At 38.9% G+C, this 17,899-nt stretch overlaps 1 protein-coding gene across 4 annotated transcripts in view; it reads left to right on the top strand.

Moving 5' to 3' along the window:
- Positions 1–17,691, top strand: part of EEF2K (eukaryotic elongation factor 2 kinase) — a 32,552-nt gene extending 14,861 nt beyond the window's left edge. For all 4 annotated transcript variants that reach the window (XM_083800355.1, XM_083800356.1, XM_083800354.1 and 1 more), the window contains 13 exons: positions 2,185–2,356; positions 3,848–3,997; positions 5,819–5,951; positions 6,675–6,802; positions 7,383–7,584; positions 7,827–7,894; positions 8,663–8,740; positions 9,567–9,629; positions 10,908–11,042; positions 11,426–11,614; positions 12,013–12,137; positions 13,548–13,726; positions 14,384–17,691. In XM_083800355.1, coding sequence (XP_083656481.1) covers positions 2,185–2,356; positions 3,848–3,997; positions 5,819–5,951; positions 6,675–6,802; positions 7,383–7,584; positions 7,827–7,894; positions 8,663–8,740; positions 9,567–9,629; positions 10,908–11,042; positions 11,426–11,614; positions 12,013–12,137; positions 13,548–13,726; positions 14,384–14,493 — 1,732 coding nt within the window. In that variant the 3' untranslated portion in view covers positions 14,494–17,691. The remainder of the gene's footprint in view (positions 1–2,184; positions 2,357–3,847; positions 3,998–5,818; positions 5,952–6,674; positions 6,803–7,382; positions 7,585–7,826; positions 7,895–8,662; positions 8,741–9,566; positions 9,630–10,907; positions 11,043–11,425; positions 11,615–12,012; positions 12,138–13,547; positions 13,727–14,383) is intronic.
- The last annotated feature ends 208 nt before the right edge of the window (positions 17,692–17,899 follow it).

Genomic DNA, 17,899 nt, shown 5'->3' with positions numbered 1-17,899 from the left:
AGTCTGAAGGCCAACTTCAGGCCCATATTTAGGCACAGAAAAAGGGGAAGAACAATTGAGATCATGCAATCTCAACTCAGAAGGCCTTCCTCAGTAAAGAGGGCTATTCTCACAGTTTACTTTGGATCACGTGTAACAGTCATCCTGTTCTGAGTAAGGCAGAGTTTGAATGCTAATAGTTATTCTTTCCAGAACGGTGAAGTGTGGGAGAAGACAGAGGAGGAACTTTTTTCTCCTCAGAGAGTGTTAGGAAATGTGCCTGTGGGCATCACCATCTGGCCTTGAATCAATTTGTGCGAGTAGAGCATTCCACCCTTTCGAGGCTCTGAAGATGAATGTTTCCTGGAAAACGTGTGTGTGCTTAAGCTGCCTCCTCCCCACTTCTTTGCAGCTGCAGAATCTGGAGGAATTGCATTTCAGGTCTGGTTTCACTTCTGGGAAGAGAGATTCCTGAATGACAGTAACATGATGCTTTGAACTTTGAGGGGAAAAAGGGGGCAAAGTAATCCCTCAGTCCTTCAGTTTTGTATTGGTTCATGCTGGTGGCTCTGGTCTTACAAAGCCAGATAGATAACAGCAGTATTAAAGCCTGGGGCATTAATAAGTCCTAGTCTGCTGACATTGCTTTTAGTTCTTGTTTCTGAATGACCAAATTCAACATTACAGAATATCTTGAGTAGTGACACAGACAGAGGGTTGTTATTGTGGCTTAATCTATTGTACAAAGAAAGTACATAAGTTGTGTGTCAGCTTCCTGCTCTTGGGTCTTCCATAACTCTCAGTGTGTGCTGATATTTCCCATCTGGAGCTCTCTGCTAGATTTTTGCAACTCTGCAAGTCTTTAGTCATTGCATTGACAGCATTAGCTGCTCTTGGCTGAGTGAACTGCAGACAGTGTTGGCTTTAGAAGAGCACATGAGCTGGCTTGTTTTATGGAGAGAAATCTGTTTCTTCAGAGAACTGGAAAAATTTCAAATCATAGCTGTAATTCTTACCTTAGCTGTTCCTTCTTTCCAAGGCCTCTGTTACAGTGGCTGTCTATCCCTGCAGAATAACAGACTATCTGCAGTTGCTTTTCCTTCAGATCCTCCGTGCGCTTCTAGCTCTGTACCGAGGTCTTTTGGGTGAGAGAGGGAAGGAAGGAGTGGGAGGGATGAGCATTTGCTGCTACTAAGTTCTCAAAATGTTCAGTTTGCCATGGCACCAAGGAAAGCTCAGAACCATTGCTTGTCACTGAGCAGAGTAGGAGAACTGCTCGGTAGCCAGCCATGCCTTACTCTAGGTACTATTTTTCATACCTCTTGCCTGTCTTGGGGTGTCCAGCAATATGACTGCTGCCACAGTAGCGGGGTTTTAATATTATTTTTTTTTTGCCAGCTTCTCTGTTGAATTAAGTCGCTTGGGGGAGGGGAGGGGAAGTGCTTTCCTCCTTTCCCTGTGTGTCCTATATAAATTGATGTGGCTGCTCTGGGAAAGAAGACTGACTGCTTTGAAATCCTTGGTAACGTTTTTTTCCCCATTTGATTTGAATGTTGGCATCTTCTACAACCACTGCTTAGTCCACTTCTTGGCAGCCAGCAGATCCGTTTTTGTTAGTCTTTTTTCTTCACTCTTGAGGGATCTGTGGATTAAAGATTTGCACATCAACAAAAGTTACAATCAGAGGAAGAACTGTCATCTGCACGCATCTTTCTGGGAACAGTGGGGATACTGAATAGTTGTCACCCCTGTGTGTTGAGAAAGCAGCAGTTTGCTCTTCTTATAGGAGAGGTTTGTCTCCCCTCAGTTTGCTTGAAATGCCACTCCCTGCTCATTTCTGCATAAAATAATCACTGGCTGTAGAACAGGGCGTTGAGATGGCAGCAACCCTTCAGTCTGTTTTTTTCTGGGTGTGGGGAGGGAAAAAGAAATCAGAAAAGGAGGAAGTTCAAAGTAAAAGCAGCAGTCAAATGAAGCAGGCACTTTGGCAAGACCCAGCCATTCATAGGAATGTTGATTTTTCTTCTGCTCCCTACCTGTGCTTTGCTTTTGATATAGAATATCCGGTACATAACATAAGATCCAATCCAGACTGAGGGTAATCCTGATCCCATGGCTTGGCTTTGTCAACAGAGACAAAGAAAAGGGGAAGACTGAATTAAAATTATTGGTTTTCTTTTCATCAGAAATTGGTTTGTCTTTCAGGAAAAAGCTGTCCAACTTCTTACATACGCAGAACTGGAAAGGCGCCTATAACTATGTTGCCAAGCAGTACATAGAGAGCGTAGGCCGGGAGGTATATTTTGAGGATGTCCGACTTCAGATGGAAGCAAAACTCTGGGGAGAAGAGTACAATCGGCACAAACCACCAAAACAGGTATGTTCAAAGTTCTTGCTATGCAAAATCTTTGCTATGTAAAACTTCATGCTATGCAAAAATTCGGTCTTGCTCTTCTATTAGATAGGTTTCAGATGTATTTAGAGAGGATTAGTTGTTCATGTTCTATTAAATTTAATTGCTGAGTCTTCTGCCCTGCTGTGTTCTCCATTAAATGGTAGTTGTTTTTAATGAAGTAAATGCAGAAATTGCTTTGCATATCCAAAATTAGTCACGTGGGCTTGTGAATATTTGACTGTTCTCAGCTGTTGACTGAAGACCAAAATAAAATGGTGTTTGCCTTGCTCTTTTTGATATTTGCCCAGCTGCTTTTCAGATAACCAGAGATGTGACTATTTATTGCCTGCAGCAGTCTCAGTAAGCATTTAACTGTTAGTGCTCCAGTGAGGTGGCTGCTTAAGTCTTGTAAGCCTATTTGGACACCTCCCTAGCATTGATTTTAAGAAGAGCTGGGAACCTGGGTAACTTTATGAAGCTGTTCAAATACAGATTTCTGAGAAATGGTCAAGAACTCTCCAAAAAATGAAGATGCTGTACCTTTGTCTCCTTTAGGTGGCAGTGACAATGTCAGCACCCTGTGTTAATTGCAAAGCATTAAGATGCATGAAACTGCCAGGTGGTTAGGGTGTCAGACCAGGCTTAAGGCATCAAGAGAAGTTCCCATCCTCTTTGCAAGGGATGTGCATAAACACATAAGATTTGGGAGGAGGGGTTCTGCTCTTTTGCGGGTCATATTTCTGGTGTCCATGGTAAGCATTTTGTACAGTCTTGTAAATGTGGCCAGCATAGCTTCGCGCTTTTCCATGGTGGTAAGCTGGATAGCAGCTGGTCAAAGCTGGTCTTTGTGTCCTGGACAAAACCACCTCCAGCAGCAATCAGCTTGTTAAAAGACAAGGATTAAAATACAAGGATGAAGGACTTCAACTGTTGTGCATTCTCAGCCAGTCTCTCCTCTTTGTTCAGTGAGTCTGTGGTATGTATCAACATACATAAGCTGCTTTAATCCTCTGCTGGTAGCGAATGCCTGACTTGGACTGTGGCTTCAGTTGAGTGGAAGCAAGCATTGGGATGGAACTGTGCTTCTGCTGTGGGAACTTGGGTCCTGCTCTTGACTGTACCACAGACTGTATGTGGCGTGTGAGATGTGTTTTGCTGTTTGGATATAGACTTTTTGCAGCACACTCCTAAGGTACCCAAGGAAATAAAATAGAAAGGCAACATTTGCTAAAAATTTTTCAGTGGGATTTTTTGCAGAAATGGTCTTTGTTGAAGTGACTGCTTTTAATTTATGAAATTCCCCCAGTTACCTAAGAAGCACATGACTCTTCCTCCACCCCCTTGTTAAACAGGCAGATCTTGGCAATTGTTCGGCTTCTTTTGCTGGCAAAGTTTTCACAGCTGGAGCATTCACACACATTAATCTGAAGACAGTATTCTGTTAGTCATTGTTTATTTTTCTTCCCTTCCCAGGTGGATATAGTACAGACCTGTATTATTGAAATGAAGAACAGACCTGGAAAGCCTCTCTTTCATCTGGAACATTACATTGAGGGCAAATACATCAAATACAACTCGAATTCTGGATTTGTGCGAGACGACAACATTCGTCTTACTCCGCAAGTGAGGCTTTGTTTAATGCTTTCCATAGAGTCTGCTGCAAGCAATTTGTTGGCTCCATCCAGAGATCTTGCATTACTTACGAGAGAGGAAACTGCAGCCTTTCCAGAACAATGCCAAATTAATTTATCTTTTTGCAGTATGTCTTCCCCTTACTTGGGGTCTGCTTTTTCAAGTGCTGAGCGTTTCTTTATCGCATTTCAGCATCTGTTGATTTTTAGTTTAGTTGAACAGGGTTAATACTCTTCAGAAATTGTAAGCCCTGTTCCTCTAGTTATAATTACAGGCATTAACATTCTTCAAACTCTCTTCAAGTTAAAGCAGAGGGAAGACATCTCATGTATTATGTACTAAGTAGGCTGCTGTTACCTCAGAGTAATACACAAAAGGAAGTGGTAGATACCTAACTGATGTAAACAAACATCTAGCACATTTACATATAATAATTTGTGTTTTTCAGATACAGCCTCTGAGTAGGTGAATCTGAGATTGCTTATAGAAATACAGCTACAGTTTTAAAGTGATTGGGAATTGTATTTCACAGAGCTTTTTAAAATACTGGCAAAGAATGCGAAGTGGTCAGCATAGCAAAAGAGTTTTTTGTTTTGTTTTGTTTTTAACTGGGAGATGAGGGTTATGTTATTTTCATTTTTTTCCCTATTTTTAAGGTATTTGTATGATACTTAATGTAAGCAGAACATTTATGTTCAGTGCTGTGCTTTCACAAGTTGGGAACAAAGTGTTCTGTGAGACTTGCTACACTTAGTGTTTGTCTATCACCACCACTCACCTCCCCCAGGCCTGGCAGCACTGTTTTGGAGGCCTTCCCAGAAGATCCTAATGTCTCAGCTTCATGCCAAAGAAAAGGGCTTTTTATACTTGATTCTTGGAACGCAGCATTTAAAGAGTACGAACATACATTTCACCATCTGATACACAAATGTAAAGGCAGATAGTGGAAGAAGAGTTCAAGGGATGCTCATGTTTTCCTTTTGCAAAATGGGGCAGAGCTTTGCCTGGTGGCAGCAGGAAGCAGTGTCCGAGGGCTGCAGAGCTTGTTGATTCACAGGCACAGCCAGGATTTTTATGCAGAAGTGATTCTGCACTGGCTCCAGAGCCCACTGTTATTCCCTCCACCCCCTGCTCCCCACTTCTTAAGGTGAAGACTGTAGTGGAAAATGGGATGTCCAGTGCTGGAAGGAGGAATAGAGCAGTCCACGCTGCACGTTCCCATTGCTGCCCTTCACCCTACTTCTTTCAGCCTTTCTCTGGGTGGGACCAGGTTGGAGAAGCAATGCCACAGAGGCAACAGATGCTCCTTTGTATTTAGTAGATGCATCTGAAATTTCCTTCCCAGTTTGGACCCTGGGGAGCAATTACTTCTTCCCCAGCAAATTCTTAATATTGAATTTAGCCACTGCATAGAATATTAGATATTCTGATAAAGTCTGAAGGGCAGTATTTAGTAAAAACAATTTTCCAGGGACTGTTAGTCCTTATGTTTTGCCCTCACTTAAAATTGGGGGCCAAATTCTGCTTGCTTGACTTGCATGATTTCACATAAGCTAATCAACCAGGACTTATATGAATGCATAATCTCACTGTGACTATATAGGGATAAAAAACACCGTGTATATGTAGGGATAAAAATCCACTACATCCTTTTAGTTTCTTACCATTTTCATCATGATGTTCATACCAGTTCTATTTTGCTAGTGCGGTTATCTGATTTCGCTGGCCATTTGTAAGTGGTCGCAGTAAGTGTTGCTGTTCTCAGTAATTCAAGGGTGAATTTTCTCAGACATTTCCTGTGCTTCCTTGCAGGCCTTCAGTCACTTCACCTTTGAGCGCTCAGGACATCAGCTCATTATTGTTGATATCCAAGGAGTTGGAGATCTTTACACAGACCCTCAGATACATACAGAGAGTGGTACAGATTTTGGAGATGGCAACCTAGGTAAAATCTCTTATCCTGTTTGACAGGATAGTGGAAGCTTATTTTCTCTTCCTGCTGCATGCTGATTAGCAGCTATTGGCTGAGCAAGCAGGCACTTTTCTGAGGGCCTTGGAAACAGCTGCGGGACTTCTATTGTAAGCAGTCCTTGAACAGGGCAGCTGTCACACACAGGCAGATTTAAAATGGGAGCTTATCTTGGCTGGGGTCTGCTGGCCTACTATTAGACCAGACAAGTAATGAAATTAAGTAGCTTCCTGCGAGGTGAGAATGATTGTTCCTTTTAATTTCCTTGCTGTGTTGCAAGAATTGATACTGCCGAATATAGAGAGGTAAGTTTTGCATATTTTTAAAGCTCCATGTGTCCATACATGAAGTAATTCATAGGACACGACAAGTCTTGTAAGCAGGATCAGTTTTAGGCACGTGTTTCTTTCTTAACAATGCATCCAGTTTCGTTGGTTTATTATGTTCTGTGCATACATAGTTTTTGAAGAATTTGTAGGCTACTTTCACTTCATCTTCCAGAGAGACTAAAAAGCACTTACAGGATTTAAAACAGAAAATGAAAGTAGGTTGAGCACTGTACTATGAAACATTTTTTTTCATTTTAGCTTTGCCTTTAGCTTCTTAGAAAATTATTTGGGACTTCTATCCTTTAATAAGTATGCCATCATATAAACTTTGAGTAAAAAGCTTATTCAATATTTTTTTTCAATGCCACAGGTGTTCGAGGTATGGCCTTATTCTTTCATTCTCATTCCTGCAACAAGATTTGCAAAAGCATGGGCCTTGCACCATTTGATCTTTCATCCAGAGAGAAGGATGCCTTGGATTATAATAACAAATTGCTTGTAAGTGCTTGATGGAAAAAAGTGTAGCTAAGCAGTATAGCTGATTTATTTTAACTTTAAAAGCCCTGTAAATAAAACTCTAATATTCTATTGACGTGGCAGATAAAAGCAGTTTAATCACTAATACAGCAGTTTAAAGTTGACTTATCCACACTTAGCTCTGAATTCATGCTGTAACTTTAATTAATAGGGAATCTTGCAAGACACATTTAGGACCAAGTTGATCTTTGAATGCTGAAATCACTAATAAGTTTTGCAGGTCACAACGCTAATTCAGGAAGAATAAAGAATAGAGCTGTTTGTCTTTAACTGACCTCAGCTTCAGTTGATATTTGTGAGACGGATTTGGTGGAACGTTTTGAATGAAATTCAGTCCTAAACAGAGCTCTCTCTGCAATAATGCTAGGACTTGATATTTTGTTGGGGTCTAGAACTTCTCAAAGCAAATAGTTATGTATACGTGTGTGTATTTACCCCCACTCTTGTAGAGGGTCCGTAATAAGCAGTCATGTTGGCCTGTGTAGCATACTCAGAATACAGTGAAGCATTATTCACAAGATTTTCTTGTTAATTTGCCAAGGAATCTGCTCAGACAATTCTACGTGGCACAGAGGAAAAATGTGGCAGCAGCCGGGTGAGAACAATTTCTGGTAGTCGGCCTCCTCTGCTGTCCCGCCTGTCTGAAAACTCTGGAGATGAGAGCATGAGCGATGTGGCATTTGACTCTCTACCCTGCTCTCCTTCTTCAGCAACACCTCACAGCCAAAAGATGGAAATGCTTCGTGAGTGAGCCTCATATATAACTTGGGGTTTCCAGAACATTTGGCGGTGACTTGTTTAATTACATAGGTTTTAAATACACAGCATGTTGTATTTAATCAGGTACTTCTGCGTAGATAATTAATGATTTTGTTTCTTTGGGATGCTTTTGTAAAATAACTGATAAAAGTAAGATGATGGCATCTAGAGCTTTCTTCTCAAGCATGTTATCCTTAAAATAAGATGCATATATTTTGCTTCCTAGATTGGCCAGTGTTTAATGAAGTAGATAACTTGGTTCACAAAGACTATGATCAGCTTGATAACCAAAGGGTGAGTGTCTTTCCAACAGAAAATGAGATTGCAGTTCCTTAATGTAATGAACTTCGAAGGATGGCTGGAAAGCTTTGTTCAGAAAGTGTGTGAAGGCTCTCAGCCTGCTTTCAGTGCTGCAGATCACATTACCTGCATGGATTTGCTGTTTTTAATAATGTAAGAACATTTTATTTTAAAACAACAGTCTATTTATTTTTTTCTCCAGAAATTTACTTGCATCTGGTTTATTTTAACAGATAATTAAAGTATCTATTCCCCTGCCTGCATGTTGTGTCTTGGGCACTTTTGCCAGCTGAGATAGTATGAAGGCTAAACAGAACCCCTATTGATTAGGTCTCTGCAAATATTTACACTGTGGGATGTTAGAGAACCTCAACAGAGGAGACCGCTATATGTCTGCAATAATCCCTTTACAAAGAGATTTTTCCTACTCCAGGGCCCCAATACCAGCGGCTGTCCATTAATTGCTTTATCTTTTAACTGCCTACGACTGAAAACAACATTAAATGGACTCTGGGTTTGATCAAGTATGCAAGTCCTTGATTATTTTTTTTATGTATCTAAGAAGGAACGTGAACTTGGACAGTGCCTTTTGGATCATTAAGTACCATTCTGCCTGTCAGCACAACATGTAATCCTTTTCATCCAGTATCCCAACGTACCTCATTGAACCTAGCAGAAGTTTTGCTCTCTGTGAAGTGTCAACCTGAGATCTTTACAAAGAGCAGTCCTAATGCTGCAATGCTTTCTTTTCATCTTCTGTAGGATTTTGAAAATGGTGGAGACAGTGGATATCCCAGTGAAAAGAGAAGTGAGTTAGAAGATCTGGATCATAGAGAGAGGGTAAGAACCTGAATGTGGGTTTAACAGAATTAGGCCTTCTGTTCATACTTGAAGAGATTCCACAGGAGAATCTCATTTTTATCCCTTTTGATCTAGACTTTGTAAATGGAAAAAACAGTTGGAAAGAAACTCCCACACATTGCAAAATTACTTATTCTTCTTGTGAATGTTAATGACACTTTTACAGGAAAAGCACTGTTTGTAATGGGGAGTTTAATTTCAAACATTACATTTGATCGCGTGTTGTAGGTTTATGTTTTTTTTGAAGTGTTCTTTATTGCATTTGAGCAACATTGATTAATAGCCAGCTTCTTGTCATATTGAATCCATGAATATGACCTGTTTTCAGACACACTTAACCTCTCTACTTTCTATGACTTTATATGGTTTGAGGTTAATGAACAGAACTTAGTGTTGTTCTCAGTTAATAACATGCAACTTCAGAATTCCTGGGGCTTAGTTGGTTACTCATTTGAAGTAAAAACTTCAATAAATGTTTCTTTACCTGAAGACCTTAACTAGATGTTTAATTTTTAGATAGGGAAAGAGAATATTGCTTCCAAGGATACACCTGGTCATGTTTGAGTTGGCAAGGTATTTGTCATGGAATATATAGTTTACAGGATTAAAGCCTGGTTATGCCATATTCTTTACTGTTTCAGCGTGTTCCTTTTTATATTGCAATACCACTGAGAGAAGAAAATCCATTGGAAACTGTTTTGATCATTGTCTCCATTATTTTTGCTGGATAGGAGTGGTCTAGAAGGGTAACTGGCACGCATCAGTTGCTGTAAATTAAATGATGCAAATCTTTACATTAACATAGGGCCATTCAAACAACAACCGAAGACATGAATCTGATGAAGACAGTTTGGGAAGCTCTGCAAGGGTAAATAAAGCAGAAATGTTCATAGACAATGAGTTTACCACTCAGATTGTCCTTTGTTGCACTCATCTGCTGTCTAATATTACATCACTAAATCAGATGTCAATTTTCCCTCCTTTTCAGTTGCAGAATGTCTGTTTATAACAACTAACCACTCTACATTCTTTCCCTGTTTGTTTTTGCCTTTATTTTTCCATTAAAGAAAAACTATAAATAAATTGTTACCTCAGTAATTGGTCCCTAACATAAATTAGGGATTCCGCCTGGGTTTCTCACTTGAAATTGTAGTTCTATGGATTTTTTCTCCTTAACTAGATATTTAATTTCTGCACTTTATTTTTTTCAACTTGTCTTATATGTGGTTGGATAAGACTTTCAAAACCTGCAGTATTTGAAATATATGACAGTGGCTCTCTCCACTGTATATCTAACCAAGCTAGAAAAACAGACATACTTCTATGATTTTGCAAAATACAGCTTCTGTGATAATTAGTTTCTGTGGATATAAACTTAAGCAATTCTATTTTGCAAGGAAAGGAGAAAAAAAAAATTTTGACAGCAATGAATAATTTCATTAGATACACTTTTCAGAATTTCCTTGTAGTGGTTTATGTATTGTGGTTTCAGGAAATTGAAACAGCTTTAACAGGCTGAATTTCTGTGTCAGTAGCTTTCCCTATTGTGTTTTTGTGTGTACCTCCAATGGCTTACTTTCTGATAGGATTATTTTTTTTTTTTGGCTAGTACTTCTCATCCACCCATGAGGCTGAAAAGTTTTTTGGTCTTGTTTGTGCTAGTCATTCTGAGAAACATCAATACATGTATCTGCCTATCATCTTGTGTATTGTTACTTTTCATTCTTCTAGAATTGTTGAATGCAAGCAGCATTTAAAATATTTTTAACTGAAATTCTGACCAGAAAAGTATGGGTTTAATTTTTTGTGCATGGGAAACCTTAGTGCTTGCAGTGTGATTATCCAGGTACTTATTTTTGTAAGTACCTATTTCCTGATTCATAACTTAAAGGTGCTACTTTGCTTAGCTGCTGTCATTTAAGGGAGATATTTGTTGTTGTAGTGTGCTTCACTGTGTTTCTTCTTTGAAGAAACACAAACGCTTATTCAGCTGCTAACGTGACTTTTGAAAGCCATATCTTAAATGACAGTATTTACTAATAAATGATAGTATTAATGTAGGTTTTGATTTCTGGGTGGTAGTCCTTATGAATAATAAGTAAATTTTAATTTTGGAATAGAAATAATAGTATATCCCATGTTTCAGATCAGTGTGGAGAAATGGAATCTCTACAATTCTTCCAGAGTCCACATCCACAGACCATCCTGTGTCGCTCAAGAAATTCAGAGGCTTAATGCTCTAGAACTTGAAAAGAAAATTGGGAAGTCAATCCTTGGGAAGGTAGGATGGGTCTAGTAATTCTGTTCTTTCCAGCTGGAAAAAAGAGATCTTGTATTTATTACTTATTTTAGGTGCTTCCCTGCATGAATTAATTGTGCAGGTGAAAATAAATAACAAGTGTATAGTTTTCTGTCACCTAATCATACTTTATAAAGCATGTCTAAGCTCAGGAACCCATGTGTTCTGTTTGCTTTTGGACTTGCAATATCTGGGCTCCTTTGGCAAGGATCCTGCTGTTGATTCTGCAGTGATATCCATAACTAGATTTAAGTAGTCACCTCGGAGAAGTACTTTGTGCCTAAGTGAAGTATAGGCACAGGGCTTTTGAAGAATCAGATCTGTACTTAATACTTGTGTATCTTTCCTGTACTATTGCATTCTAGGTTCACCTGGCCATGGTTCGCTACCATGAGGCTGGACGTTTCTGTGAGAAAGACAAAGAATGGGATCAGGAGTCAGCTCTGTTTCACCTGGAGCATGCTGCAGACTGTGGGGAGCTGGAAGCCATCGTTGGGTTAGGACTCATGTGCTCTCAGCTGCCACATCACATTCTTTCTGAGGTTACTCTGGAGGTAAACAAGAAAAATGAAAGAGAAAAAACAAAATCCAGAATTGTGTTCCCCTGGAAAAAGAATATAAGAATAGGAGGAAATGGAGATAAAACAAAAGCCACAGTTAGGTGTTCTGTAGTCTCTTCAGAGAAAATAGGTGACTTTGTAGTTAAGGACTTAAACAAAGAACTAAAAATGCTGCTTGTTCATAATTTTGTGAGCAAGTCACTACATACCTTTTAGGAAACATTTTGAAGTGATCTTGACTATTCAGCTCCTCAGCAGTTCATGGCTGGGCCTGTTTCTCAGACATATTAAACACTTGCAGACATTACAGATGTGGAGAAACAGTGTTTAGTGTTAGAGGAAGGGATGATTTTACTTAGCATGTATTTTAGAGGTTTTGTCTCTTTTACTAGGACACAAAAGAGAACAGAAAAAAAGGATTTGATTACTTGCTGAGAGCAGCAGAAGCTGGAGACCGGCCTTCCATGATCCTGGTAGCAAGAGCATATGATACGGGTGTAAATCTTGGTTCAGACAGGTACTGTGCGCAACTGAGTAACCTAACTTGTATAATTGCTACATATCTTCCTTTCACATGAAGAGCTGTTATGTCATAATGCTGTGGAACAGTATTTTGGAGTTACTTCAAACTTAACTCGGGTATGAATAAAAAAAAAAAAGGTTTTAGGCCATGATACATCAACACAGGAAGAAAATCAGAGACCTGATTTCTGCTACTGGGCATCCATATTTTGTCCACCCACATGCTTGATTTCAGCCCTCATACCAAGAGTTCCTTGTGATGAACGGTTTTCTTTGCTCTAAAGTTGGTGATAAAACTCCCTTGATTTCAGTGGGAGTTGCAATAATTGAAAATCCTGGAGTCGGGGGGGATATTAACACAAGGTTCTCCTGGAGCAAGAGTACCTTAAAAATAAGTAAGAAATATTTCCAACTGCCATGTCTCCTCCCTAGTGATTTTTTAAAAGCAGTTTTTAAAAAGTGGTCTGTTTTTTTCCTAATTAAATTGTGAAAGAGCCCAGAGAACAGGAGAAAATAAGTCATAAACTGACCATAGGCAAGATGCAGTCACATAAATGAAGTATTTGTCAATGTTAGTCTTCCATTTCTTCGCATAATAAAAGTAGAAATGGAGATTTGACAGGAGCATGGTCTTAAAGCTGAGGATATTACTTTTAACTAAGTATGATTTTAAGTTTTATGAAGTCTAAAAATGCACTTACCTCAGTAAGTCTCTTTTAGTTTAGCCAGCACTCCTATCTTGATAGGAGGGTTAGCAGCAGCACTTTGACTAACAAGTAGATCATAGTTTGCCAAAAGGCTACACAATATATTAGTTAGATTTTTTTAGCCTTTTAGATGAGTCTTTAAAAAATGGATAAATATAAATTGCCTTAAGTACAAATGTAACAAGTGAGGATAACGATTTTTCTACTTTTGTATTGTAGCATGTGTTTGTTATTTACTTGTTTACTGTTTTGCATAACAGTGAACCTCTTGGCAGTAGTGAGATTCAAAATGATGTTAAGTTTCTCACTGAAGTGCACTGGGCATTTTCAGTGCAAAAGTAGCTATTTTTAAAGTATGAAACAAATTCTGCGACTTCAGTTTATTTCTGAATCAGTTATCTTCACAAACAGAAATACGAGACCTAAAGCATATAACTAGTAATGAAAGTTTGCTTAGGAGTTCAGCAAGGAACTTCATATAACTTCTCATCTGTTATTACTGCACAAAGTGACCCCATCCTCACTTTGCATTGTAGCACTATGTCACTATGCCGTTTGTGAGCTTCCGTGAGAACACTTGTGTTCCTGGAGACCACTAAAGACTCTGAGAATTTAGTGCAAAATAGAATTCTTAATCTCCAGTGCAAAGTGCATATGTTTCTTAATGTAACTGTCTTCTAAATGATGCTTAACTTTAGAGCACAGGATTGGAAGGAGGCGCTGTACTGGTACAATGCTGCCCTGAACATGACTGACTATGATGAGGGAGGTGAATATGATGGCACTCAAGATGAGCCCCGGTATCTGCTACTGGCCAGGGAAGCAGAGATGTTGATGACAGGAGGGTTCCACTTGGATAAGGATCCACAGAGATCAGGCAAGTCTGCATTTTTTCTGTAATCAGTAATCCTGCTTTTCCTTCTCCCCCAGCAGGTACCCCCAAAATTAATTTCCTGATTCAGCTGTTACAAAATGGCCAGAGGGTCAGTACCCTCAGATTTGTAGGTGGAGCTGTAATGACACTGGGTGATGTAAGGCTGAAAATGCTGAGAAAAGATTTTGCTGATGACAGGGTAGTGGGTGGTGCCTGGTCCAATCATGTGACATGCTGAGTGGCTGGCAAGCAACTTTCACTGCCTATGAAGCCACAGAACTGCAGGTTGCTGCTTGTATTTTGAGTTGCACCCATAACTTCCAGGTCCTACATAGCATTGTTTTATTCATTGTACAAATCTGTGTGTCAGGCATCTAAGTTTTTACGATCTTGTTGGTGGCTCCCATGGGCCAGGCATGTTTTATGATCCTTGTAAATACATCGAAGAGCCATCAGCAGCCAGGCCTGTAACCCTGAACTTAGGGGGAAAGCCAGATTCTCAGCTGGTGTAACTCTGCTGACAGTAGAATACACAGCTGCACTCAGATCTGGCTGTGTAGTTTGACTTCAGTTTCTCTTTTTGTCCTTTAATTGCTTCAGGATAAAGAGATGGTTTTACTTTATCCTGTCAACATGACTGGATGCTGTTTCCTCTTCTAGGTGAGCTCTACACAGAAGCAGCAGAAGCAGCAATGGAAGCTATGAAAGGCAGACTGGCAAATCAGTACTACCAAAAAGCAGAAGAGGCTTGGGCGATGATGGAAGAATGACATTGCAATTAAGCAGTTCTTGTATATAAAATTTTTTATATACACTGTGTTTGCAGCTAAAAAGATATATTTTTATGTGGCGTTACCAGTTTATTTTTTCGTATTTTAGTTTTCTAACTTTTTGAGGGTGGAAATCCAAATGTAGGCAGTATGTAGGGTACCATAGTGCACTTCTGTTAGTGTTTTAAAGCTGTAATACAGACACACTTGACCTTTACGTACATACGTGTATATATATATATGTATGTATACATATATACATACATATATATGAACTGTTAGAACTGAGTGGCCTGAATTTTGTCATTTCTTATTTGCTTTGGGAGAAGTGAAGCTGATGTCTGCTCGGGTTTCACATGTCCTGCTTTTCACATAGCAAATGATCAGTGTGTTTGCATTTTTCTTCTCGCCACACACAGAATATTTCATTTTTTCCTAAATTCACAGCATTTCTTCATTTTTGGTGTATCTCACCAAATTTGCATGTGGATGTAAATTTTCAATTTAAGCATGCCAAGCATGCAGCTACTCTTAATAAGTAGTCTCACTTCATCAATAGGCACTGCTTCCTTCTCAAACTAATTCCAGATAGAATCCATATGCTTTGGAGAGGAGGAGGGGGGGGAAAAAAAAAAACCCTTCAGATTGGCAGTGAGGCTCTTCTGGGTACAATGTGTGATTACCAGCATTGCGTATTTTCAGAAAATCACTAATGTTCCTGATGAGGTGAGGAATCCAGCTACCTCTCTCATTTTTACCTTTTGTACCATATAATAACCTAGATGTGTAGAATTCTACTGATCTTACACAGTATTTGCCCAGTGATGTACAGTAGGAAGATCTATGATATATTAGTAACGTGTAGTTATTTTTACAGTGACATCTCAATTTTCAGCAAAGCTATGACGTTTCACTTGAAATGCTGGAAAGTGTGTTCTCATTTTCAGAGGGACATTTGAAAAACTTAGAGGATGTTGATTCACCCATTATTATAGAAAATAATTTATCTGGTTTAAATGGCTTTGTGTGTTTTATCTGCTGTCTTATGATTCATGAAGTAACTTCACATGATACTTCATGATAGATTTGAGCTGATTGATGAAGGATATACACATAGCTTTACAAATTCCAGATTATGCTGGGTAACTTATTAAATACTATCGTACATTACAAAGCTTATTCTCTGTGGAATTAGTGTTTGGGAGTTTTCATCTGAATTTTAGCATCCTCTCTTGTAGTTCACAACTAAACTTCCTAAAAGACAGTTCTGTTCTTCAGAAGAGACTGAGAATGGTTTAATGGTTTTAAATGTCAGTTACAGAAAATTACTGGTTTTAAGGAGAAAACATTATCCCCAAACACTTGAAATTTTGTATCCTGTTTGCATAACCTGAAAAGAGTAATGTAAGGACAAATACATGGTGGTGGTTTACTTATCATGGCACAGATAAAAATTTCTTCCAAATCCAGTATTTTATTCCAAAGCCACAGTGCCATCTGTACAGAGGACATAGCAGCTCTTGCTATTTCTTCATCTTGGTTAAGTCATTTTGCAGGAGGTTATGATGGAAGCTTCATGCTGCCTCGGCCCTACAGTCTCCTGAGGATATTGACTGGGATGAATAAAGGGCAGCGTTTTTGAAGTGCTGAGTATCTGCAGTGCTTAGCCAGTCTCATTTTAAAACAGCTTTTAAGAGTATGTGTAAAATTAAACAAGCTGCTAGATGATGTAGTTGATTTCATTGTGGTTCCTTGCATTCATATACAAGGACTATTTCTTGTAAAACGTAGAAACTGTTCAAGAAACAGAAATTGGTTCTTCCTTTCCTTTGTGAGTGTCCCTGTCACTGGGCTCCAAAGTTGCACTCCCCATTTACTCTTTCTGGCAAGTGGATCTTAAATTATTGTTTAAACAATATCTAAGCATGATATTAGTAACAACTGTCACTGTCTGAAAGAGAGATGCTGGTGGTAAAGGAAGCGAGACAGAAAGATTTGAATCTCTTCCAGGAGAGAAGGATCCTGGGATTTTGTACTTCGGAGTAACCACCAAGCAGTTGCAGCCGTGAGAGTGTCCTTGTAGCAGCCACATCATCTTGCCATAAAATGTAAGGAGTGCAGGAAATAAGTGCTTAGAATTTGTTTCTTTTAGAGCGAGTGCCTGATTCTGTGAGGGTACTAGATGAAGCTCTTCACCTACTAATGGAGAAATGTCTTTGTCCTCAGTTGGGTTTAGGTAGGTATTGCTAGGTACTAAAATAACCAAATTCTTTGGACGTAATATGCTGAAGTTGAGCTGGAGTTAGTAGGATCACAAGTTGGTTGGATGCTTTAAGTGCCTATCCAAAGTTCTGCTTTAGGTACCTAAGGTCTGTTTTGGATGTGGCCTTTTTGCTCTTTCAGTTCATAGCATTAAATGACTTGTCAGTGAAAAGTGAATGTGCCGCTCACCTCTGAAGACAGTCGAACAGTCAATATTTTGTGCAGAACTGATACAGTGTAGGCATTATAACTAATGCAGACAAAACGTTTTGTTTTCCACATAAGGTGTTAATGCTAAGTGTTTGAGGTTTTCCTAGAGAAGGAAGCATGTGTAACAACCCCACCAAGTATGTAGGGAAGAGAAGAGATTGAATGAGACCATCCAAAATATGTAAGTAAAGGACTCTAGAGTATAATTATTGACACTTCTTGACATAGTTTAATTTGCTAAGTTCAGTAGTTGCTAAATTTGCTGGCAGTTCTCTGTAGATCTGACATGCAAATGTATACACATGATTAATACTTTGTTTTCAAAGTCCTAAGGCGGTATATTATTTAGCTATACAATAAGTAGGACTGTCAATAATTCAAAAATTAAAATTGTTTACAGAAATATGCATAAGTTGTTCTATGACATTCTTTTGAAGAGAAACTATTTGATAGACTTTTTGAATGATACTGCTACATGCTGTATTTTTAATCTATTCACAATGAATAAATAATCTGTATTTTTTTTAAATGTGAAAATAAATCTGAGGCTTGGCCTGGCATAATTTACCTGGGTGTAGCATTTCTGAATGTCATTGGGAGTGTTGCTTGGGTAAGGACAGCAAGATGGAAGCCTCTGTTTGTATACCAGACATGCAAATACTAATTGCCTGCATCATACTGTTTGTTTTTATTCTGGCTGGTCAATAAAGTTGTTCTGTTTTGTCACTTTTCTCAGTAGGGTTTTAGTCATTGCACATGGGGTGTTTGTTTGTTTTAATTTGCCAAAGTTCAATCCTACTATTGTAAGCCTCCAGAAATCCTTCTTTTTGTTCTTGTTCAATCCCTGTTCTCATTCACTTTCAACACTTGCAGGAATAACTCGGAGGAAATCACTAGATGTGTAACAAGAAAATCAGTGTTTTTATCAAGAAAA

Source organism: Anser anser (assembly GCF_964211835.1).
Source record: "Anser anser genome assembly, chromosome: 15".
Lineage (NCBI taxonomy): Eukaryota > Metazoa > Chordata > Aves > Anseriformes > Anatidae > Anser > Anser anser.
This window is presented reverse-complemented; position numbering and strand designations above follow the sequence as displayed.